Source organism: Tympanuchus pallidicinctus, unplaced genomic scaffold, assembly GCF_026119805.1.
Source record: "Tympanuchus pallidicinctus isolate F22 unplaced genomic scaffold, pur_lepc_1.0 scaffold16, whole genome shotgun sequence".
Taxonomy (NCBI): Eukaryota; Metazoa; Chordata; class Aves; order Galliformes; family Phasianidae; genus Tympanuchus; species Tympanuchus pallidicinctus.
This window is the reverse complement of record NW_026294679.1, coordinates 29,611,261-29,637,940: the sequence shown is the minus strand read 5'-3', so window position 1 is coordinate 29,637,940 and position 26,680 is coordinate 29,611,261. Positions and strand designations below refer to the sequence as shown.

The 26,680-nt window shown below is 38.2% G+C and overlaps 1 protein-coding gene across 2 annotated transcripts in view; it reads right to left on the bottom strand.

The window, feature by feature from the left end:
• Positions 1–26,680, bottom strand: part of PARG (poly(ADP-ribose) glycohydrolase) — a 57,488-nt gene that overhangs the window by 27,892 nt on the left and 2,916 nt on the right. Inside the window, exons 3-9 of one of the 2 annotated variants that reach the window (XM_052677793.1) lie at positions 25,388–26,368; positions 23,329–23,512; positions 21,941–22,063; positions 21,376–21,459; positions 18,992–19,066; positions 5,204–5,296; positions 3,640–3,797 (exon numbers count right to left, since the gene is read on the bottom strand). In XM_052677793.1, coding sequence (XP_052533753.1) covers positions 3,640–3,797; positions 5,204–5,296; positions 18,992–19,066; positions 21,376–21,459; positions 21,941–22,063; positions 23,329–23,512; positions 25,388–26,368 — 1,698 coding nt within the window. Of the gene's footprint in view, positions 1–3,639; positions 3,798–5,203; positions 5,297–18,991; positions 19,067–21,375; positions 21,460–21,940; positions 22,064–23,328; positions 23,516–25,387; positions 26,369–26,680 lie in introns of both variants that reach the window. The other variant, XM_052677792.1, reaches the window with a different exon arrangement.

Genomic DNA, 26,680 nt, shown 5'->3' with positions numbered 1-26,680 from the left:
TAATCCATTTCCACGTTAATATATTACATAAACGTTTTTGAGATAAAGATTGAACTTTCAAAATTTGGCTTTATGTTTGGTATAAAGGGAAGCAATGCCTCATGCTATTTTGTATCCTCTAATAATATTTGGCCACTGAAGAGACATTATCCCATTTACTAAAATTCATAAATATCCTGGCTCTCAAAGCTAAACTGTGAATTCCATTTTATTAACTACATTTTTAATGGATTATGTTATTAATAACTTAAGAACTGCAAGAGGCCAATCCTTGCCAAGTCCTAAAGGGAAGAATTTAATTAAATTACAGAGTATTTCATTATATGAGTGACTTGGCCTCCGCAGCACAACGAACAATCAAAACAGGCACTCGGTGTCACAACATGCTATTAAACTGAGTGCTGCAGTGTCAAATGAGGAATGTTCCCTCTGTCCCCCCCTCAATTGGCAAGAGGGACAGAAGAGATGAAGCAGAGATGATTTATGTTAATACTAACAGTTACAATGGCCTTCCTTCCAATAGATGCAGTTATTAGTGCATTCAAACAACATGCCATCATGCTACAGTAACAGTGCCAAGCACTGGTGCATCAGAACAAGCTGTACAGAGAGAAAAAAAGTATATTCTCAGTATTCTGTGTTGAGCATTTGCTGTTATGTCAGATTTGCATCTTGATTGTGTTGGGTGGTAATCACAGTAAGTTACTTTATAACACAAAAACCTACAGAAGGAAAGACTGAAAAGAGGGGGACATGACTGTACTTGAAAAAAGAATACAGAAAACATAACTGAAGTGTACAAACAGGTACTGATGTTTAAGTTGTTTAAGTCTGTATTAAGTGAATGATAAACGATTGCTGCATAAAGCTGAAAAGCACAAGAAAGAAACAGGCTAAACAGTTGCATTTCTAACCCAGGACACAAAATTCAATTTTTTCAGTCTCAAGAGCAGAGGGAAGGGGTGAAAGCTTTTTGTATTAATGCAGAAAGCGCATACACAGTGAAATTACGGAACATTCATTAAAAATAAGTTCTCTCATATGCACTCAGTAATTTTGCTTCATTATGGAACCACGGCAGATTCTTTTTCCTGTGCCCAAGGAACACAGTAATCCATTCACGGTCATGCAGCAGACAAATCACGCAGAGGAAAGAACCAAGTCTGGAAAAAAACTGCAGAGAATAAGATTGTGGGGGAGAAGAGCTACTGTGTAGAACAATCTGTTATGCCATTTCCTAAACAGGGCAGAGCAATAGTTCCCAAAGCCTTTAAATCAAAACATTAGTATCAAGAGAAAAAAAGTCACAAGCACTTTAATTTCAGCTATTGCTTGCTGCCTTTTGAATGCACCCAGCTTCATGACAGGCTTCTCTGTAAAACCTGAAAAAATACATGCTGCAGTGAAACAAACCTTGTCATCTTCACAAATCTGAAATAGCTAAAAACATGGCATTTTGTTGTTCTTGCTTGCTCTTACAGAACTAACTTTCTGGGGTGAGAAAACACAAGACTAACAGAAAGAGGAAAAAACAAGTGAGGTACCATCCATCCTCTTCCCATCATTTAAGATTTCATCTAAGTCTAGTCACAGACAGTAACATGATGAAAAACAGTGTAACTTCTTGTAGTGTTCTCTTCACCACTAGACAGGCTTCAGCTGTTATCCCATCAGTTTCCCTCTCACATGCTCTTATTTTTAGCTACTGCCAGACACCTTTCCTACTTCACTAACCTGCACTTTGAGTTGATAATGAACAAAGGGGTCCAACAAATGATTAAATATAAAGTATTAAGAAGGAAATTGTTCTTCTATAAAAATGCATAAATTGACAAACTTTTGAAGAACAGACATTTTTAATCCTCGGGAAAGAGAGAACATCATCTTTCCTTCTTTCTTCCAGTTTGGTAAACATTCTTGCACTTAGACAAAAGTGTCTTTCTACCTTACATGGCCTAAAGCTGAGCATTACATCATATACAATGTAAAAGGAAGATCTGAAGACTGTTGTATTATCCCTTCAAAATAATAATACTGGAATTCACTATGAGCCATGGCACTTAGAGGCAAAGAAAGAGAAAACCAAGGACTGACCAGAATAAGGCACAAATTCTGAATGTTTAAGTGCTTTTACAGGTTATTTTTAAAATATATGGCAGTAATTTATTTCCCTAATACACAGTCAAGACTATTTTATTTTAAAGTAGTTCGAATTATCGTGTTCTGAGTTAACCACTACTGCTACACTGTACTACTGTGAATTTATGCACCTGTGCAATGTTCATTGACTGTGAATGCATTCCAGCAACACTGCAGCATTTCACTGGGTAGCTGATAATTTAACTAATTAATACATAACATGCTTAAGTCACAATAAAAACTTGATACTTTATAAGTTCTTAAAAAAATCATCTGAAAGTATGTAGATGGAGCAGTCAAATGGAACCCTGTCCAGACCCTTACTGCACACTTCTACTGCACTGGACATAAGCCTACCTAATGAACGGATGGTTACTCCCCAGTTAGTTGTTACTATGAACACGCTGAGCTCTATGAGGCACCAGTACTTCTCTTCAGTACGCCACTGCCCCGTTGGAACAAAAATCTGGTCAGCAGACCTGTGCCAAGTACAGTTTTCTGGTCTCTCTTCAGAATACACAGTGTAGATAAGCTCATGCTAGCCCTTCATGACAACAAGCACCAAAACCATTACTATTGCATCAGCACATCTGACTTGCTTTATTTGGGGAAGTTCAGACTTGTGGCTCTTATGACACAACTAAGCGTCCAAGAGTCTGGATCACAGGTAACACAACCTTCATATTTCATCTCAGTGTTCAGAGCATATAAACTACATGTATAAACTGCAAGGGAATAAGAAAACCTCCAGATAATAAATGTTTAAATGCAAGGTTGACCCATTTGTATTTCTAATCAGAAGTCTGTGTGGACTTTGTACTCTGCAGCAGGAAATGCCCCCATCCTCTATTTCCTTCCATAACTGAAATAAGAACATTTAGGAAATAAAAGATGCTAGAAAAGCTTTAGTCAAATCTGTATGCATGCTAGTGTTGAGGGAAAGAAAAGAATATGCATTTGTTTAGAAATCAAAATATCATCAGTTAAATTCAGATCATGGTCTTAAAACTTTACTAGGTTGATGAGGAGTGAAGTTTTGTTCATCTGACTCAATTTGCAGATTATCACTGCTGACACAAGATGACAACAGCAACGTGGCTGGGGGAACGCTGAGTTTTCCTTTAAATACATATAAAATACACAAAGCTCAACTGCGGTATGTCATTCGCAGACAAATGGCTACGAGGAAGAAGAGAACTGCATTAGCTTAATTATGTCCATGTAGGAGTATTTGTGCATGTGCGCACACAGAAACAAAAGGAAAACTTGGAATATAAAACATCTTCCTGTGCACAGGAATCTTTCTTACAGTTACATAGATTCCTGATCCCTGTTTAAAAAAAAAAAAAAAAAAAAAAAAAAAGAAATGTAAACTGTTGAAAACAGTGATAACAACCTTCTAAAAACATGGAAGAAGAAACAGGTTCATTCTCCCCTGAATGACAACAATAATATTTTCATTGAAGGATTATCAGCTCCATTTCTTCCTAAGTACCATACCTGTTGAAGTTAATGTCTGGATAACTGGAATACTCAGACTTCATCTTCGCATTGCGACGTGGAAAAGTACAGAAGAAAGCATTTGCCAAAAAGCTAGCAATCTGTTCCTGTGACATTGTGATGGAGTGATTCATCTTTTGTTTCAGTAGAGGTATTGGCTACCAAGTGGGAACAAAAGAGGTGAGGGGGAGGGAGGGCCAGGAGAAAAGGGAGGGAAGGAGAGAGAAAAATAATTAGCTTACCCATTTTAAAAGAAAAAACAGGAGCACAAAATTACATTTGTTAAATTAGAGCAAGACTAATTTAAGCCAGTGGTGAACCCTTTAATCAGCAGAACCATTAAAGTCAAGAACAGTTTATTCAAGACAATTGGGAAAAGGCTTGCTGACAAACTGCAGATTTCTAATCAATAATAAAAAAGAGACCAAGAAAACACAACTAATCAAACAAAACCAGTGGAAACTGAGGGGGAAAAACATGCAGTATTTGAAGTTTCTGGGCAGTCTTAAAAACTGAAGTAAAAAAAAATAAATCAGCTTTGATAGCTGAATAGCTAAGAACCTGCTAAGGAGTTTTCAGCTACAAAAACCATGTTTCATAATTTACAAAGGAAGGTGGAGGTCTTTCCACAATTGTCACCCAGTGGCCCCATTTTTTTATTCCTGGCCTTCCTGAATCAAAACAACAGACTGATAATCTTTGCAGAAAGTAGATTATAAATAGATCTTCCAAATTCAGAAGGGAAAAAAAAAAAAAAGCTTTTATAATCAGAAAAGCACAGCCTAATTTCAGTCTTTTGTTTGGCGTTTTGACTCTGGACAGAGTTTCTCCAACTTAGAGAGAAACAAAGGAGTGGAAACCAAACTTAAATATTGCCACCTTTCCTGTTACTAGGCTTTGTCTCTTGATATGAGATTTTCCCTCATCATATTCCACTCATTCTATTTAAAAACAATTTGCTTACGTGATCAGGACAAAAATGTCTCTTTACCAAGAAGTTCAGTAACAGTTGTAATAAATCCCCTCGATAGCAAATAGAGAACCATTTTGACTGCCTCTTCCAACATTCTCAGCCATCACCATTAGCTTAGCTCCAGGAAGCTAAACAGACATGACTTAATCCCTTTAGTTGTGAATACAGAAGCAGTTGCTAATTTACACTGTTGAATACACAGCTCTGTTGACTCCACAAGACAATTTCTTTCATTCTTATAATTATTACATTCACTGTGTATCTCATTCTGTCTTCTGACTATTTCATTAACAAGCTATATTACGATGTCTGAAGTGACACAGAGGAGAGGATAGAAACCTTAAAAGCTCTCTCCAGTAAGTTCTGTAAGTCTAGTTTTACATACGACAAAAAAAAAAAAGTCTGACAAAATTCTTAAATGTTTATACTGCTTAACACTACAAATACTTCTCTTCACGATAGGCATTACTGCATGGCCTAGTGAGTCCTGTGTTTGACTGTGTTTTGAAAGTTGCTAACATCACAACAAACATCCTCCCAGCAGCTAAAAAACTGGTTTGCTTGAGAGCACTTAGCTTAGTGTTTGCTTACCTGTGTGCAGATGGTAGGAAGACAGAGTGCCAGCTTGACCATATCAGGAAGAATTGACTGGAATAAATGCTGGGCCTCTGCATCTTCAAGAACCTAGTTAAAAAGGGAAAACAGTAAATAAACATCAATTTTAAAAAGCTTTTAAACTCAACAATGACAAAATGTACAAAGAAGGTTTTGAAAACAGAGCTTTCAAAAGAGATGAAAAAGACCCTATTAGCCTAATGCAAATCAAATGCTTACAACTTTTTAATCACAGTATCTCACTGAATTTTACCAACCAATAACCCTTTAGCTTGAAGTACAGGAACAACTTTCTCTCAAAAGCTGCAATTGAGAAAGCATGTGATCAAATGTACTACGAAGGAATCTTAAGTTTATTTGACTATGTTCTTCAAAACAATTAATGAAATTCATAACATTAAAAAAATTTCACATAAATTATATTCACAACATAAATAATATAAATCATTACATTACCACTAAAGCATTCAAAGGATTCAATTTCCTTTGATAACATAGGCAAACATCTATGACATTGCCCTATTAAGGATACACTGCTGTGTCAGACCAATGGTCCTCAGCATCTGCAACATGAGATGCTGTAGGAGCATGCAAGCCTGGCAACACCCCATCACATTCCCCCAAAATCCAGAGCCACTGGCTCACACATGAAAATGGCCGCAGCCTCAAGTTCCTGCATGCTGAAGCTGTGAGGTCTTCAGCTTCTTTCTTTAACCTGTGTTCCCAGAACTGACGGCACTTAAAAGACAGGCACAGGTACATCCAGGTTTCAGAATGCTTCTCGGAGCTTTTACACTCAAGAGCTAGTCATGCCAAGCTCCTCAGTCTTATTCTCAGCTCCCATCCTACACTGTCAGGCCCACTGTCGCATGTTTGGCTGCCAAAGCACACAGAGTTGTCAGCACTGACCCAGAATCTCTCTTCTCAGTCACAACCACCAGCTCTGAGTTCAACCAAAGGAAAATAAGACATTTACTTAGTAAAGCACTCTGCACTGCATATGATACCAGCCGGAAACATTGTGTAAAGGCCCACAGTTTCAGTTCTTCCAAGATCTCTGAAACAACTACGGATGCATCTCTCTGCATTACTCCATTCTATCTGAAGTGATACAAAAGAGACTAAGTGTGCTCAGGAAGTTTAAAAACAAACAAACAAAAAAACCCAACCATACAAATACTCTCAAAGGACAAACAACACATGGCAGGGAAGTGTAGAGAGAAATAGAAGAACAATGCCAGTACCTACAGTCACTTCCCATGCACTGTGTATGCTGTTCAGGGAAATATACAGAAATTTTAAGTTGAAACAACAACTTCCAAAGAACAGCAAGCCTAAAAGATCTGAAAAATACTTAATTGAGCAGGAACATAACACTTTGGTTAAATGATTCTCTTTTCTACCGTCATTGGCTGCATACACACTCACATTTTTATATAGTGCAGGTCAGATATTGCAAACAACCACCTCATCTTTACCATCATCTGCTTTCTGCTCAGGGAACTTTTTTTTGTTCTTAGATACAATGTTTTTAAGTACCAGAAAGAAACAAAATCAGCATTATGAACTTGAAATTCAGACCTCAATAAATAAAATGAATATGTAAGTTAAACCTATTCAAAAGATGACATTTAACCTCTGATGTCTACTGGGCTGTCAAATTCTGATATTCTCTCCCCTCTGGGCAACGCTTCCTCTCTTTTAAAACTGACATATAAATACTGGCTGCCATGCTTTGCTGACTGCCACAGAATATGCAGTATCACTTATCTGGTGACACACAATGGCACCGGACTTTGTCAGAACTGTCAAGGCTTCAACCTTTTCTTTATGCTTCTTTTAAGACAACACAACAATAGTATGAGACAATTTCTTCCCTAAGCAGAAGTAGGGCCAGGAACTGCTCAGCTGATGCAGAACACATAACTAGGAAGTTCACTTTTGTAACTTAAACTGTGCTGCTTCTTCTCACCTTCCTAATGCTATTATTCCTATACACTATTTTTACTAGATATCCACTAGAAATCCATCTAAATCTGGGACTGTAAATGCTCAGATGCATTTTCACTGTACTTCAAGCAGATCATTCCTACATCTACATAACAAATGAGTGTTTGTTGTTGTGTTTTGTTTTTTAAAGGGCTCCACTACCACAAGACAAATCACAAGATCCCACAGCATAAAGATGATCTATGTGAGTGCTAAGCTCACAGACCTTGCCAAGGAACTCTCACCTCTGTTCTTCTCTAGCTGTAACACCAGGAAGCCTGAGCACTCCTGGTTCTGAATGCCCTCCTATTTAAGCACAGCTTTAACTTCTCCCCAGAAGCTCCACCTGATAGATGTTCCATCATGTAAACACTAACCTGGGAGAACCTCGCAGCAGCACAAAGATACCTGGTCACAAAAACGAATAAAGATTTTTTGAGAAAGAAACTCTTCAGAAGCAATAACTTGTACTGATTTAAAAAGCAGCATATTTGGAGTCATATTACATATCCTTATTTATTGGTGCTGAAAGAGCAATGCGCCATTCTTCACCCCCAGACACATCCACCCCATGTTCCTGAGATCCTTCAGCTTGCTAACCCCACAGGATAATAATCTGAGGGATCATGTTCCACTGCATTAGCAAATCAAGCCAGCCCACCAAAAGGTCCTGAAACACTGATGTGGTGCAAGGCAGGGGCACATGAAAGAAAACCAGGCAGTCCCCTTGGTCAGCGGAGTACAAAGGCAACTGTTCTCACTGAGGAAACAGTGGTGTAGTTGGTGTGAAGCTGTTAAGCAAGCATCTTAACAAAACAAACACGTGCAATCTTTTAAATGGTTATAACTATGCAAAAGTTAAAAGACTGAATTTCAATTTTGAATGCTTAGTATTTGCATCTTAAATTATTAATAGCCTCCAATCATGCAAAAACAAATTAAGAAGGAAATAAAAGCAGTGGTGTATGAGAACTGCTGTCACGGCCTGAACCTCTGATTGATCACCCGAGGCGAGCCATGAGCCAGCCAGAGGAGCACAGGTGAAGATCTATTGAAGAGCTGGCTACCAGTGGGGAAGGATCTTGTCTGGAGATCCCTCCTGGTGTTTTGTGGTGAGCCCAACATAAGGGTAAGCCTTCCATTTATTCTCTTTTGTTATCATAATCTACTTCACTTAACTGTCTTGTTTATTTTGTGATTGTAACATCTTAATATCCATTGATTATACACAGTGGGTATTTCTAAGGAAAAAGCTACATAGAATCAGAGTTAGAAAACACAAACTGCCTTTTTCCGAAGAAATCACTGGTGATTTCAACTGCATTTGCACTGGGGTGATTGAACAAATTAACATGACTTAGGGCTCCAAACCATAAGGTGCAAATGGCTCTTCAAGCAGCAGCACAGGTGAGAGCTCTTGGCCAAACCTGCATTGCAATTTTGCAAAATGAACATTTATAGTGCAGCAAAGAAGCTCGACTAAACACTGCTGTAAGTAATGGCCACCTGTCACTATAAACTAGTCCTCCAAAATGTAATGAATGAGCATGGCTGACAGTTCAAGTAAGAAGAATCTGAGGTAGCACGGGTTGATAGCCATGGTAGAGTTTAAATCTAAATCTGACAGCTCTCAAACCAAACAAGCTATGTATACAGAACAGAAGCTCAGACATCTCCATCTATCACATGAGAAGGCAGAATAATCAGGTTAACAGGCAAAACAATGTGCTAGGACAGCAGTGGCTTAATGTTTTCAATTTGTTTTTATTTCCTCACATTATCCTTTTGTGGCTGGACAATGACCAACTGAACTGCTTTCTCAAGGATAGAGGGGGAAAAGAGGCATTCATTGAGACTTCTGATCCTCTCATTCTAAGGGATTACAGCCTTCTGAATTTTGTTTTCTTCCCAGCTGCCACTGTGCTGTCTGAGCTTAGAACTCATTTGTTTGCACTACCAGCTATTAGACTGACCTGCCTTCCCAGTAGCAGCCTTACTAATTATTTTAATGTTCAAAGTCATAAGGTTACAGGTGGTAATGGTCTCCAATTAATGAATTAGACAAATGGAGTAACTTCTTTGTACTTACAGTAAATTCATTCCCCTAATTTCAAGAATACTTTATTTTCTTCAGTAACTTCAGACTGTCTTAAATAAAACACTCTCTATTTTTACACAACACCAAGATGCACATGATGAATACTTTCAAGCTAAGAAACTCAGTTGCAAGCAGAAGTGCAGCATGGTGCATGGATAATCTACCTAGACAACACTACTACACTCCTTCAAGTTTGCAATTCAAAGACAAGAATTTAAAAAGATGTGACCAGAGGAATGCTACTCACACTTCTGCCAAGAGAAGGGCTTGCCCAGTGCCACATGCAAGGAATCTGGTGTGACTCTGAGCTACCAAGCCTAACACAACTCAGAATGATTTTCTCAGACTTTTCCAAAGTGTTCCAACAGACTTTTTCTATTCATAAGCATTTCAAATGCTTTTCCCCTCCCATTCAGTATTACCATCTGTCTTCCAAAAGGTTCCTTGTCACTGACTTGAGTTAAAAGCTCAGCTGTCTGCAAGATGAGCGTGTCCACTTCTCAATAATGACAACATTTCAATAAAAAGTGGGAAATTCAAATAATGCTAAGTGTATTCCGAAGATGTTCAGGACAACCTGAAGTATCTCCACTCATAGCAACATTTTCCCTTAAGATGATGCTTATAGAAAAATATATTTAAGCAATCCCACAGCCAGTCCTTGATGCAGTGTGAAATGTTTTCCTGTTCCCTTAATGCCCCAACAGCCAGTACTTATCTGCTCGCTCTCCTGCCTCATACAGATGTCCAATGCTTTTTCTCCATGCTCCTCACTGTCAGTGAAACAATCAAGTCGTCATCTATTACATTTGAGTCTCTTACCAAAGACTAAAACAGCCTCAGATTGCCAAGGTGCATTCTCTCTCTTTCCGTAGCCCTTGTTACACATGCTTTCAAATGCTTGAGAATCCTGAAAACAAACTGACTCAGCAGGTTATTTAAAACAGTTGGAAAGAGAACTTAAAACAAAAATTGAACCCAAACAAGTGCTGATCACATGTCTTTTAAAACTAATATTAGCTAAATACCCCTGGAGGGAAAAATCTTAGAAGTCATACTCCATGTGAAAGAGTTTTCTTCTTTGAAATAGATTGAACAGATGAAATCCATTTAAACACACACATAAATTACAGACATACCTGGAAACAGACAGAGACACTAGGCTGCAGCCCACTGACCTGTATGCATAACAGACTATTTGTCATAAGGCAAAAAATTATACGTATAAACAAGCTTGAATTCTGGTAGCAAAGTCAGGAGGAGAAGGCTGAGAGGGACACAAACCCCCTCAATGTTTTTGTTTAGATTCTGTTTTACTAAATTAATGAACTTACATAGCTGCAGGAAAGAATATACTGACATCTGGCTCCTTATAGCTAGTTCCCTTACAGAACTAATTCAGCAGGAAACACATTTGGATGTCAAATCCATTTCATTTCTTGAGCACTTGTCCGATTAGAAACCAGAGAAAAGACCAAGTAATCTTTGGAGGGAGGAAGAAAAAAACAACACAGAACCAGATTATGCAGGAAGAATCTTATTTGAGAGAAAGAATGCTTCTGACATTTATCAAAACCACCAACTGACACTTCAAAAGGAAAAAATAAGACAGCTAACAAGACAGAGGTTAATTCATTTTTGTTTATTTTTTTTTCCTTGAAGCCTCATTCACGTCTTCTGCCAATCCAGCTCTGAAATGCTCTCTCAGGTGTATCATCCCTAACAGCAGCAGCTTTGCTCTTAAAGCTTTTCAGCATTCGAGATAAAATACAATCATTTATGAGAGAAAGGAAGAGAATATTTTTGCATCTCCTTCTAATGGTTTTAACACATTTCATACTTCACAATACTGGTACTCTAAACTCAGCCACTGTCCTACTGTCAACGAGTGAAACCTGAATCCTGATTTGCCATAAGCTCCAAGTAAACTCTACCTGTACATTCCTAAAAAGCAGTCCTATCCTGAACAGAAGAGCCACAACCACTTCCAAAGTAAGGGCAGATTCCTGTAAAGAAGACCAAAAGACAGCTTTCCAAATGCTTACGATTTTCTCTAGGCAAGTACAACAAGCTGAAAAGAGCAATTGTCTTGTTTCTACAGCAGAGCCCACAGAAATGAAAACCTCCATCTTTTAACCAACTGCTATTAGGTAAGCATGAAAAAGATCTGTGCCCAGGTTCACCCCAATCTTTTGCCTCCCCAGAGCACTTGTGATGCGGGAGGGGAATGCGGTAGAAGTTTAGTACCACTGTGATTTTGAAATCATCTGCTAAGAACTTTTGAACTGACATTCAAAAGTCATCACATTTAACTACAGCTATTTCAGAGAGTTTCTCATGACTGTTGATGACAACCTTTTTTTTTCTTTTTTTTTTTTTTTTTTTAATATATTATCAGTGTTCCAGACATCACAAATGGCATAAAGTAGCTAAGGAAAACCACAGCAACCAAAATAAGTTTCTTATACTCATTTGGGATAGAAGACATCTTAAGAATGTATCTTCACATATCCACAAGTACTTCAGACACAATATAAGTACAACTCTACACCTGGTATACACAGCAATCCCTCCCCTGCTAATTCTGAGATGACACAATAGTCACTGTGATGGTGTTTACAAAATAACACTTAAGACACTCAACTGGTTCACTGGGAAGAAGAAAAAGTAACAATATTTATTTAGCTCACAATAATAAGCCTGTCACTCAGCACACATGGCTATTTCACCTTGACAATGCTGAGCTACTAACGTCTTTCAAAGCATACAAGATGCTTATTTCCCTCCAGAAAAGCTTACATTGTGTACAATGGGGACAAATATTTCTGATGCTATGAAAAGGAAAGCCTCCGTGGCACATTCAAAAGACCTTTCAGTTTAGATTTGGAAAAGACAATCTGATGTAATGAAAATTGTTTGAAAACATCTGGACTAAAATGAAATCTGGCAAAGAACAACAGATAGGCTATTTTCAGCCTTGGGACATTTGATTTCTTGCTTAAAAGCCTACCTCTGCCGCGTTGACATCTCTGTACAGTGCTCACTTCTGTTAGTACTGTCCAAACAATTATAAAAATGATTTATCAAAAAACCACTCACCAGAACAACGTGGTACTTCAAAATTCTCTCTGTGCCAATACCACTGATTACAGCAATTGTTTGTTTATTATTTTCCAGCAAGTCATTCAAACAACAAAACTTACAGGAAAATTTCTAAGACCTGCTAGGAGACACATGATGTAAAGCATTATGTGAACCAAAAATTTCCCAAGACATGCACATACTTAACAGTTGCTAAAACTGTTCCTAAAAACAGTGTAATCTGTTTCAAGAAATGAATGAAAATGCAGAGCTCAACCACAATGCAACTAGATTATTCTACAGTCACATCATCCTCACGTATGTTGCACTTAGAGTCTCTTATTTAGATGAGGATATGGAAACAGTGGTAGAAAATAGAAGGATAGTTTCTAAAATCATCTGAGTAACAATCTTAAGAAGATGAAGAAATTAAGTTTAAGGTTATTTAATAAAGGTTATTAAGGCTAAGACCACAGACTGTGCTACTCTGCGACTATAATGCTTTGCAATTGCAGTTTTGGAAAGGAAGCATTTCTTAATTTCACTCCTATCAGCTCAGAGATCTGAAAACACAGCCAATTGCTGGAGAGGAAGCTCACAGCTCTGGTAGAGTCACAAGTGCAAACACTAGGCTGTCAAACAGCACGCTCCCTCAACTCAACAACTTGCATCTGACCCATTTTCTGGAAGTGTTCATGCCAATGCACTACTATACTGTGTAGCAACACACATTCCAGGGAGAAACTGAACTTTCACAACAAACACAGCAGGCACATTCTGTAGGTATTGCCCACTTTTCACCTTTTAATGCCAATTAAGCATCACAAGCTCAATAGGTCTTCCAGTGAAAACTGCTGTGATTTTCTTCCATTTGTCTGAATTACTCCTAAGCACATGGCGTTGACTAACAGAAATAAAACTCACCATATGCTGCACCTCTCAGACCACCCTCCTGTATTCTGGAAACCACACAGAACATCCACTAAGGAAAAAAGCAGTATCTTAAACTACATATCCATATAAATGCCAAAATTTAGATAATATAACATATGGACGTATGATATTTACAGAGAATAGGAAAGGCTGCATGTATAAAAGATATTTTTTGCATATTTGTACTGCACATACTTATGTTTTAAGTTTCAATAACAGATAAATGTTTATCAAAGACTGCACACAAGACAAACTAGCGTATTACATTGTTCCTTCCCCTTCATGCCAAAGATTTCTCTCAGCAATCAAGTAGAAGAAACTCCCTTTTTTTAAAAGAGCGTTAACGTGTTTCATTCAGTTTCATAGAATAAATCCTAATGTACAAATGAAGCAGCTTCTTTTGTAAAAGAAAACAACTGTCTGTAATACAGTTTGGAGAACAAAGCGTTCCTTACACAAAATGCTGGATTACACAGGAATCAAAGGCAAATAAGATGACAAGAACCAACACACAGATTGACTGGCTTCAGACAGCTTTCTCAGAAGACAGCAAGACAAGCAAACATCCATAGTCACTGCAAGCATGCACATGCTTTTCCATACATCAAAAGCCAAATGCAGCCACTGGAAACTGAGTATTATAGTATGGATCATGAGAGAGTACCTCTCTTCACAGAGATACTAATAGCAAAACCTGTTCATGCCTTCCTATTTGCATCAACCAGGCACGAAGGGCCTAAAGTTCTGCAGTGTGCCTGAAAATAACAGATTTTCAAAGGCATAAGCACTGTCAACTCATGTTTATTTGATGTGTTTTCCCTTCACTCCTTTGTCCTAAAAAAAAAGAAGCAAACAGTTTCTCTTACATTTCAGCAACTTCTATTGGTGCTACATCAGAATACAACCTGTACGACAAGGTCATTTCTGTCCCCCATCTTCAACTCAAAGTTCTAAGAATGCAAAAATGGACAAATGATCACTGTAGGCACAAACCTTATCCAACTGGGATTAAGAAAAGACACTAGAAAAATTCAACAGCAAGCAATGCGACTCATCAGCAGCACTCCCTCAGAACACTGACTTTGCTTGGAGTAATCAGCATTCCAAACATCTGCAGAGATCATCACAGTAACTACATAGAAGCCAACAGGAACTCCCTATTAGGGATTTGTACTAATCCTTTCAAAACCTGATGTGGACACTTAGCATCCTCAGCATCACTTAACAAGGAGTTCCATGACATTATCTAATTAATTAATTCCTTTTGTCAGTTTTTGAAAACCATACCTGCTTAGAACACTCATACAGTGTCCCTTCACTGTTGTACTAGAAGAACAAGCACTCATTTCCTCTTCACCCTCTCTGCTATTCTTTTAGGATACCACTGTCATATTCACTCCTCATCTCTCTCCCAGCTAAAATAAAGAAATGAGACAGTCCTAAACTATTTAGATGTTACTTATCTGGAAGCTGTTACTGTAATTTCTCCATCTCCCACATACAAGCTTTCTACCAGAGAAGGATTCCAAACAAACCCATTATAGACACAAAGTGAACACCTGCAACATGTACCATGATGCATTTTTCAGATCATTCACAGAAGCTCCAAGACCATCACTGATTATGCCACACAAATGTACCTGAACTACCATCTTCACTCTATGCTCCATAAGAATTCAACCTTAGAGTCAAAATATTCACAGTTTCTACATATGAGTAATCATCAGAGGCTACAGTTTGACTTTTAATCTCACATACAAGTTCTGGATTTAATCCTCTTCAGCACTGAATAGTGTGAGGTCATTATATTACAAGTAATTTATTTGCCCAAACGTTGAAGGATGACAGACTGCTTCTCTACGCCTAAAATGAAGTTGCTACTGCTGGAGATTAATGCCTCAGTCTAATAAGCCCTGAATGACAACTTGTTCTTTTATGTGCTCAGGAAAAAGCAAAAGAGTGTGGGTGTTCCTGGAAGGAGAAGGGCCCATCCACAAGGAAGAACAAGCCAACAAACCAAAATAAGCAAACAAGAAAGCCTACTACAGTACCTAGCACTGTTGATCAAAAGGTTGCCAACCTAATGTGAGCGAGGACCATTCCTATAAACAATGCTCATCTGGAGCAGGTTGCTGTGGGTCTCCAGATAGCCAGATCTACAGCAGTTTCTTCACAATTCCTTTTCCACTTGCTGTTTACATTTTCCTATCTGCCTTCTAGTTTATTTCTAGGAAAACAGGTGGAAGAATGACTTTCAAGTTATAAACATCATGCAAGTAAGATTAAAAACGTTAGCACTAATAACTTTCATCCAGTAAGTAATAACTTGAATAAATCTTAAGCCTGTTTGCCAATACTGACAGACAAATGCAAAAGCAAATCAATACAACAGCATGGAAATAATGTAGAAAACAACAAAGCTGTCAGATGCCTGAAGAAAATAAGCCACCAAGAACTTCAGGTACGTTACTGGTGAGTACGATGAACTTTTTAAAAAGCAAAAAGCAGCAGCCAAGCTCCCAGACTTACTTCACTGCACAAGCAGGAATGTTACTTTCAAACATGAACGAGCATCCAAAATACTGTTTTCAAAATAGTGTGAGGGCTCCCTCTTCTGACAATGCTTTGCAAAACCGCCCATCTGCCTTTGCCAGGGTTTGTGCTTGGGAAGATGAACAAAACTTTTCACAACAATGGAACAGTTCTTAGGAAATTATCTTCCAAAATAGGTTCCCGCACACAACAGAGCATTCAAAGATAATAAAGAGCTACAGGTGTTCTCCGACAGAACTCCTGTCTAGAAAGGAGCAAAATGGTTTGGAATGCAGGTCTCATGGTTTCATTGCATCCTACACATCAGCAACACGTTTTCTTCCTTTGCCAAAAACAACACCAAGACATAGAAAGTCTCTCCATTAATCAGACAAACAGACAAATTTTCAACCCAATGGAGAAGGAAAACAAACTTTCAAAACCTTAAAAGGCTGTCACAAAAGTGACTAAAATTTTGAGTATTTTTGAGTATTTATCAAATCATGCAATTTTGAGTATTTAAAAACAACTATGAAATTCCAGTGGATTCAAGCAGCATTCTCAATCTAAGCTCTTGTCCCCCATTTTATTAAGTCATGAGACCAGCATCAGAAGCATCTCCCAGCTAAGCGAACAGAAAAGATCAAATGCCTTCTCCCCCCAAAAAAGAAACCATTTTGTATAGGTATTACAGTAATTCAATGTTCTGAGCAAAAGCAGCTCTTTGCTATTGCGTCAGTATAGGCAATTTCAATTATTTCCAACTTTAAGATGTTCTCACTTAATGATTAATTAAGAAAATTCATGTCTACGATTTTGTTGCTAGTAAATAACAGGAATTATTATTGCTGTTATTAGAAAAAAATTAATTTGAATCTTACAAGCAGAATTTGGAAAGAAAACTATTTTGACTCTATAACAGAAGGAAAATAAAATATGAAACATGGTACAAGATAAACCCATTAATACAAACATTTACCAGATTAACAGATGAAGTAATCTATGTTCAAAATTAGAAAATGTAGTAACAAATGATGCTTCAGTTTAATAGGTCTGCATTCAGTAAGTTATAGCTACTCACAATGGTTCAAATGACTCATTAATGCAGACACCCTTTGCTTTGCAGACCCAGTTCCTCTCTAAATCAAACGACAGAATTATTGGTTAAGTAGAGGGCCCAAGAATAGAAATAGTTATCTGGGGCTCACAAATAGTTCGGTTGCTTTAATCTCTCCATTTTTTTCCTTTTTTAATATCTGTCACTATTTCTCTAACTCCCCATTGAGCTGCTCCTCCTTTGCCTGGTTACTCAACCAGCGTTTTTCAAGCAAAACAATCAACTTCCAGTAAGCAATTATCACCTGAAATGCTTTCCCTGTTCCCTCAAAATCATGGGATTAACAAGAAAACAAGTAGCCAATGAAAATCACTTAATTACTAGCTCCCAGATACTAGAATTTCCAAAGGCACACTCCATTACAGCTAGTATATTCAGGGCATTTCCACAGAGAACCTCAGCACCTCACTCAGAAGCTGCTCAGATAAGCAGGCTTACTGATATACAAAGCCTGAAGAGTTCACACATATCTTAGTAACTGAGAAGATTTTAAGCATCTTTTTGTATAAGATGCTTTCCCTCCACTAAACTCAGCATACTTAGTAAACAAAGCCAGAGTATGATTTTGCTCCTACAGTTTACAAGGACCTACTATACTGCTATAATGCTTCACTATCCTTCAATATAGAGCTACATACTCTTCAGCTTCCTCCAAAATCCATCTTTAAACAGTTCTGCTCCCTCTTATACAGAACCTTAGAACTACATCATGGTTCCCAAGTGCCAGAAATTGCCTTTCCAGCAACAGCTGATTTCCCTACTGGTCCCCTCTTCTCAGGTGGGTGTTGACACTACTCACTTTCCCTGACTGATGATCTCCATCCAATCATCCATGTTTCCAAATTCTCAGACACATGCTATGAAAGCATCATGACAAGCTCATATCCTTTTGTAGCAATATGGTGCAAACATCCCTGAGAAGATTTTTAAATAGATCATTTGTTAATACTTTACAATCAGAATGAACAGCTGAAGGCCAGTTGAATAGGCCAGGTCAATTTCAGGTAGTACAAGAGGAGCAAAGAGGCCACAAGTCCACAATCTTGACAATGACTATCTGAATAACAAGAAAGATGGGCCAGTACATACAGCTCTCATAGCGAGTACATACAGCACAACCTGCATTTCTTTCTGTCAGCAACATTATGCTGTGTAAGAAACAAAACATGCTCTTTAAAACACTAGCCCTTATCAGCAAGAGGCAGCAAAAAAGCAATTATCAGATGAACAGAGCAGACATCTGTTCTAACCAAACACGTAACTAACAAATTTTGTTTCTGCTGAACCTAAATGCAGCTTCAGAACCCTTCCTCCAAAAATGGAGCACATGTGAACGTAACTTAGGAGCTGGAAGAAAAGTAGAGCATTTTCTATTGCATCTCACCCCATACTGTTTTAACTGACCAATGATCAGAAATTCAGCCAAGTCAGACAATAAAAATACCTCAAGTTGCATTTGCACCTACTATTCATTTTTTTATTCCATCCTTTTCCAGAAAAGTAATATGAAATCACACAAACCACTGCAACCATTCAAAGGCTTCACACTATCAATTTATCTCAGCATATAGCAGAAACTTACTGGCAGACCAGCATAGCACAGTCTATACAATCACCACATAATACAGCATTAAAGATGTTTAAGTAAAGAAAAAAAGACTTTTTACAAGAAACCATCACACTGGAAATGTTAACACAGACTACTAATAAATCTGGTTTCCCTCGACAAAAAAAAAAAAAAAAAGGCATTTCTCACCTTGCCTTCAATAACCTTGGCTGTTACTGACGTACACAAATTAGCTTCTTCTGATTCAAAATTCATCTCGCTTACAAAGTCTAATTATCATTTTAACTGATATTATCAGCCAAGTAACTATCCACATAAACAACAGCAAGGCTTCTACTTTTGCAAAGGGAAGAATAAGCCAAAAGTATTAAAGAACGTAGACAACATAGTTGTTTGCAGTTTGCTTTCCTTCATATTTCTTATTTCTATCTTATCAACGAGGTTTACCTTGTCACAGAAATCAGTGAGAGCTGTGAAGTCCCACTTCTTGGCATACGCAACATTGTATCTCAGAATAGCCTCCTGCGGAAAGAGCACAAAATAAAGCCTAGAAACACTGCCTTAACAAGAGGAAAAACATTTTATCAGATCTCCTTTTTGAAGAAACAGTTCCACCCAGCAGATACAACCTGCCACAGAGCCCTGTGAATTCCATGTGGCTATGAAGGAGGATAGTGATAGGACAAGGGGGAATGGTTTTAAACTGAGACAGGGGAGGTTTAGGTTGGATATTAGGAGGATTTTCACCCAGAGGGTGGTGATGCACTGGAACAGGTTGCCCAAGGATGCTGTGGATGCCCCATCCCTGCAGGCATTCGAGGCCAGGCTGGATGTGGCTCTGGGCAGCCTGGTCTGCTGGTTGGCGACCCTGCACATAGCAGGGGGTTGAAACTAGATGAGCATTGTGGTCATTTTCAACCCAGGCCATTTCATGATTCTATTAATATGGTGCAATTCTAAACAATACTGAATCTCACATTTCAGGTCCAGCGTCTAACAAGCTGTCCAGCATCAAATACAGGCTTACCCTTGTAGAAAAAAAACAAACAAACAAAAAAAAAAACAACCAAAACCACAACCAAAAACAAAAACCAACCACCTCAAAACAAAGCATGCTTTTGTCTGCCTACAACCCATGATATGAACATCCCTCCTTGCCCAGCTCTTGCCTTCTTTGTAGAGAAAAAGGACCTAGCAGAATTTTTACCAGTTTAGTAGCCTAAAGAACCATAACCAGAACAAAATCAACTACACTCTTCTTAAGAATCAGCCTTAAAAACTTTGAGAAGAATGCCAAGTCAAACAATATTAACACAGGAAGCAGAGGGACAGCAATTACTCATTTCAAATACACCCACAGTTTTGCACACCCCTCCTTTCTTGCCTCTCACACTATTCTTAGCAGAAATCGTCTGCTACATTGTCCTAGAATTGTTTCTAATTCTAAGCTGCTACAAATGACAATTCATTGATTAATTCCTGACTGAAAAGCCAGAAGAACAGTAAAATTCATCAGCAGATAAATTAGTCTCCAAAAAGCAAGCATTTTTTCAGCAACTTGCTTTCTTGCCATTTTAGAGGAATATTGTCAAGAGATATTGTTTCAAATTCCCCTGTCTGGGCTTTGCACTTTCATTTTGGTTATAGAAAAAGCCTGCATGCTACATACATCACAAACTGGCAGCTATCACTGGACCAAGAGCTCTGTATAGATTTATACAGAATTTGTTTTAACAACACCTGAGAAATTTGATGGCAACATTTAAGCGTCTGAACTTTTCTTCCCAGCCCATCACTGTGCAACAGCATGTTGCATACATTGTACCTCAACTGTTCTAAGCACTCAAGTAACAAGCAAACACATCAAGCAAACCATGGAAACTCTCAGGTACAGTTCTCTCCTCTAACACAGTAACATCACTCTTTTAATCCTGATTAAAGATGATATGTACCTTCAGCAAACTAGCAAACTTCAAGTCAAGTATAAGTACCTGATGTTGACAACAGATGTCAGCATGAAGATTTACACCAGTAGGAATGTAAAAAATGACAAGCCAACTGAGAATCTAACTGAAACTCAGAGCAGCTTCATCACAATGCAGTTTTCATGACTTCCTGGCCACTTACAAAAGTGGGCTTTTCAGTATTTCTGTGAAGGTCTTTGTAGATTCCACAATAAAGAAATGTAATTTCTCTGTGACTGAGTGATTTCCAATTGAAGTTAATTAATGGCTACATTATTTATTTAATGTGTGTACTGCCAACTACCACTCCAAGCAGCTGCTTTTCAAGCATCAAATATCCTGCCTAGTCTGCCTGCAGAATTACCCCAAATAGAGTGAACCAGATGGGAAAACAGACTCCAAATAACACCAAAAGCACTATTTTAACCCTTCAATTTTATTAGGAGAATCCAAATTGGGAAGAAAACAGATTACACACTGAAGTTCCAAAAACAGTGTCGCTTGATTTTAAACGCCAAGAAAGCCAACACTATGTACTTTATAGAGAACTAAACACAGGACTTTGATAATGCTGCTTAGCAGCTATTATATCTATAACAGCATTCAGTGGAGCTGTTATTTAAAAAATGAAAGGCACAATGAGAAGTGACCAGCAGGGGAAAATTAAAAAAAAAACAAGTTTCCCAATCTCCAGTTTTGAATGTGTAGAATTCATGAAGGATCCTTTAAATAGCAGACTGTTTATTTCATTATGAAAAAGATAAAATATAGGACTACATCAGAATTATTTACAACAGTGCATGAAGAGCCTGAAAGTACTTTTACAGCTTTCTGTATATAGAGCCAATTCCAAACTGAGAAGCTTACCTTCAAATCATGCGAGCATGTAAATTTGTTGAGTAAGGCAGTTTGGATTAGCTCCCATCTACTTCCAGCAGTTCTATCTCCATTCTTTGAAACAAAAGCCCAAAAATAAAGTCAGATGAAGTTACAAAAATCAGAAAGATATAGTTAGTAATAATTGTCTTCCTTGGCACAACATTTTATAAGTGTTACTTGATTTCTGAAGTTCTCTAAAAAAGATATGTATCTGTACTTTTGTAAGTTTCATTCACATTTGTCAGCATCCCAATTGTTTTCTATTAAAAAAAAATACATATATATATATATATATATACACACACATATATGTACACACACCAGCCCACAAACGGTTTGGAAAAATAATTACTAGAAGAAAAAATATATCTTCCTCTTCTTAAGCATCACAACAAAGAATGTAGCGTTTTTCAGACCACATATGTTCATCTAGAAGGTCCTCCAATTTCGTACACAGCTTGTCAACAGAGCACATGTGAAAGCACAGCAAACTGAAAACAAATCTACACACATAAACAAGTTTTATTGCACAGCTGTAAGCATTTTATCTTACCTCATCCTCTACAGGATACAGATTTTGTTCTGAGCAGGGCATTTTAACGTGTTTGTTGTCCCACAAATCTTTGTAGTGAGTTGGAAATGGTTTAGGCACTTCTCCTTCCCTCAGGAGGTCTACCTACAACAACAAGAAGAGGAAAGAAGCTCAGGCTCTATTTCCTTTATAGAAAGAAATAAAGAATAAGCACAGACTGAGTTCAGAAAAAACTCTACAATCCAATTCCTTTAGAATGCAGAAAGCTAGAAGCAAAGTGATGGGCATTCAGTTAGGAAAAAAAACCAACAATCTCACCATTAAACCCCATAGTAAGATAAGCTACAGCTCAAAGCATAAGGTGAATGCTCAAAGAGAAGTTTACAAAGAAGAATTTCACAGATCCATTCAGATTGCAGGATCTCAGAACTAGAGGATCTTTAAGGTCCTCTTAAGTCTTAGATTCAGTGAAAGGAATGCAATCATCTCACTGCTTGATGCACATTAAAAGTTACATACAAACTTGGTTTTATGTCCAACCATCAGCTGAAGTATTCCTTATTTATGAATTTAAGCAGTACCTACACAGTTTCAAAAAATACTGTCAAAACAGTTCCAAATGTAATCATATCCATGTACAAAAACAACATTCTTAGTTTTTAATACTGAAGTGGATAATAAATCATTACAGATACAGTAATATCTCAAGCTTATTCCACAGAATATCAGAAATATAAAAAAACAATGTAATACAATGTTCCTAAAGACCTGGTCTGCTACACAGCTCTGTGATAGCAATAATTTTTCTCATAACTTGCACTTAAATTTAATGTGCTTTTCTTTTGTTTAGGATTCATCCACAACCTTTTATGTTTTATTTATACAACAATTCGACTGCAAATAACTCCAAAAGACTAAATTAGATTTAGTCTAAAATTCATTGATACACTTGCATATGATTTTTTCCCTCTTCTCTTCAGATCTTGAACCTTTTGTACACCTTGAACCCAAAACAGAATCACATGACAATCAAAATGTACTAAAATAATTTGGTGTTACAATTTGCAAACAAACTCTCAGTTTACAGCTCAGACAAGAAACTACACACACTCATGAGAAAAAAAAAAAAAAAAAAAAAAAATTATATATGTATTTGTTCCTATCAGGCCAGAGCAGTAAAACTATAATCACATGTATTCTGCATGTTACTATCTTAGTTATTAGGAAAATAACTAAGGAATATAACTGATAATAACTGATTAGGAAAATCAGTTGCCCCAGCCTGCTGGAAAAGAATAGCAAAGAAAGATTCCCACTGCCTGCTAACACTGTGAGACTGATACAGCATTCCACACTTTGAACAGCCCAGTAAGAAATGTGATTTCAGGTAATACACTGAAGTACCGTACCCTGACAGTTACTGTATGATTGCCTGAGGGTCTCAGATGTGGAAGACGAGCCCCACACATGGGCATTCTCCTCATCTCTTCAATCGGCGTCCCAAACCACTTCTTATTAGTTGGAAGAGGTGGTGGCACATACTTAGGGATCTTCCTTCCCACTCGCTGAGATCTGAATTCACATTTATCTTTCCTGCTGTTCAAATAGAAACAGACTGAAAAATGTTATTCCCACTGAAAATCTTGGTAGGCAAATAGAAACACACTTCAGGGTTACATGTATAACCAAGCCAATTTATTTGCTAGCCTTTGCTGTGACCATTCCTTGAAATCTGATTTTGTCTTGGCTGGCTGTTTGATGTTCTCAGAGTAATATGCAAAAGAAGCTAAAAGCCTACACTTTGAGGTACTGTTTAAAGTTGCAAACTCCCGCTAGCAGACTGCTCCACCCTTGGATAACGATGCTGTCCAACCTGTTCATGCTGCCTACACATGCCAGTGCCCCCCAGGTGCGAGCAGCCAGACCTTACAGACCACATGAATAGGGGCAACCACAGCAGCATGACACTTGGTACAGGTGTACCATGCCCATCTGAGAGCCAAAGAATAACTCTGGCATGGCATTATGATGACATATAGATCAAATCACTATTGCTTCTTTCTCCCCAGGTTATCATTTCAGTCACTCCACTCTGCTGTAACCTGATCTAACTTAAACAGAGGAAAACTTTAGCAATTGCTAACTGCCCTCTTGAGCACTACAGACAATGCCACTATTTTGCAAGGCACAGGGGTCCATACCCTTCACATCTTGCTTAGGCTCAGAACATCTCTACAGCTGCATATGCTACCCTCTAATTGTTCTGTAAAGCACTGTGAGGATTCCCACCAACGCACGCAGTGAAACCTTTCCATCAGTTTCCCATCTCAAACGTGTAATTATTGCAACACACCACACACCTGCACTGACAAACACAGGCCTGCCTCATTCAGCCTCTGCTGCTTTGTTACATATAGTAGCAGCAAATTTAAGTTAACAAAAAGAATATTCACTAAGCTCATGTTTTAAGACTTATGGAAATGACAGACATTTTTCAGGCACATTTTTTATCTCACTTTCTAAGAAATGCTGGCTTTTGCTTTCCAAGTCCACTCTCAGCCACTCAACTCCCCGGATTTCGCAAATGCAAGCTTCCACCACCAGCCAGCTGCCCTCCATTGCCCTCAGGCTCATTCCCACAACAAGAATGGCTTGTGCTGCTCCTCACATCCAGAAGGAGCTCCAGCAAAGACGTGCAAAATACCTTCTTGCCCTACTTTAGGAGACATTAGTCTACTGAGATAATTGCTTATGATGTCCTCTTGTTTCTACTTCTTCATTTGCCATTTATTCACTTTCCCAGCTCCCACTTGAACCTGAGCTCTCCAGGGCACAGATCATCTTACTGTCCTTACACAACAGCCAGGATATAGTGCTGGGTCACGCTCAGGACTTGCATTTCTGTTAATGTAGCACCCAAACATTAGTCCTCCTCTCTGCCAAAAAAATTAACACATCATTGCAACTTCTTTCAAACAAATGGAATTTTTCTTGTTGGTGTCAGAGCATCAGTAGCACTGATGCTTCAATAAAACCAATCCAGTTATTTTGACAGCAAAGATGAAAACTAAAGAAAAAGAACAACAGAACATTACCTTCCTCAAATGTTCTGAGTGAAATATTAAATGCTAATACTAAGCTTTGGAAAGCAATCCTGCACCACGATTTGTTTTCAAGCACCAATTCTCACAGTTTTAAGACACTTCCCCAGCAAATAAAATCACCTTCATTCAGTTTCTTTAATTCCCAGTTTTAACAAATCTAATATTTAAAAATATTGCACTAAATAAAAATATCTTTAAAAAGTAGTCCAGTCAAAAACAAGTTACGTCAAGCTTACATCAGAGCTACCTTCATGCCTTTACATGCGTTTTGCAATGCTCTTTACACAATCCAGACTCCAAAGTTTATCCTGGGAAAGAGAATTTTTAAGTGTGAACAAAACAGGCGAGGCAGAAGGAACGCTACCTTTTCTCTTCCATTTTAGGTATCCTCATGAAATGAGAGGTGATTTTGGAGTCTTTCTTCACTCCTGGTTTTGCACCTTTGCTTTCCGATGATGGAGCAGGACAGATCCCAGGTGGTTTTATATGCAGACCATCATCCTTGACAGAATTATCTATTCCCTCAAAGTCTTCACAACCCTTAGTAGAAAACCGTGATTTCCTTGACTCCAGTTCAGCATCCCCGTACTGAATTCTGAAAGATCTGCTTACAGATTTGGCCATATGATTCTCCTCCCGCTCATCAAGAAGTGGACTCGTTTCGTCATCAGCCTCCGACCCATGACAGCTATTTTTGGAATTGTCCACATCCATAGGTGATTCTGGTTCACTTTCTTTCTCAAAAGCAGGTGAATCCCCTGAACTACTTCGACATTTGCTCAGTTTCTCAGGACCTCCAACACGGGATACACAAGCATCGCAGCCAGTATCTGAAAGTGGGCTTTCTGGAACGACATCTCCTTCTTCTTGTTCACCTGTATCAACAGAATCGCAGCTTCTCAGCTTCTGGGAGCTGCACAAAACCACCTGCCCATCTGCCTCGGTATCTTTTGAAGAAAGTTTTGTATTTCCCATTTTCAAAGACTGGCCAGACAACCGTTTCCTCTGAGTCCAAATGTCACCACTTTCCTCGCAGCCTCTCTGAGCTTCCTTGCCAGTTCTGTGCATCTGATCGATGTTGGCATTTTTAAAGGCCTCTCCAGTCTGTTCTGCCTTCGCAGGCACTCTGTCTGAGACCGGATCTCTGCCCTCAGCCTCCCAGTTACATATGCTGCCTGTCTGAGGCAAATTTACATGCTTTGTGCCAACTTCCCCAGATACTTCTGGATAATTCTGCTGGCAAATACTCTCTAGCTGTTTTACATCATGCTCACAAACGTTTTCTTTTTTAACAGAAGTCATCTTGGTATTTTCTTCAGTATTGTTATTAATTTTGCTTTGAAGGCTGTGGAAGAGAAGTAAAGAAATTTAATGTATTACCTCTAGAAAACATTCCAGTACAGAATTTTTTTAAGGGAATAATTTCTACAAACTGCAGAACTTTAGGCTTTGGTCTGTCAGTAAAGCTGGAAGAGAGCATACAAACCTACACTCTAAAGCAAATCTGAAAAAAAAATCCAAATTATTCACTTCCTCCTTAAGCATCCTCTTACCTTTGCCTTGTAAAGTGCTTTTGCTCACTGTAAATGTAAGCCTGTACTCCACACTTCTGCACTGATCATTTTCACAAGTCTTCCTGGCTTTTCTTGGTCATTTT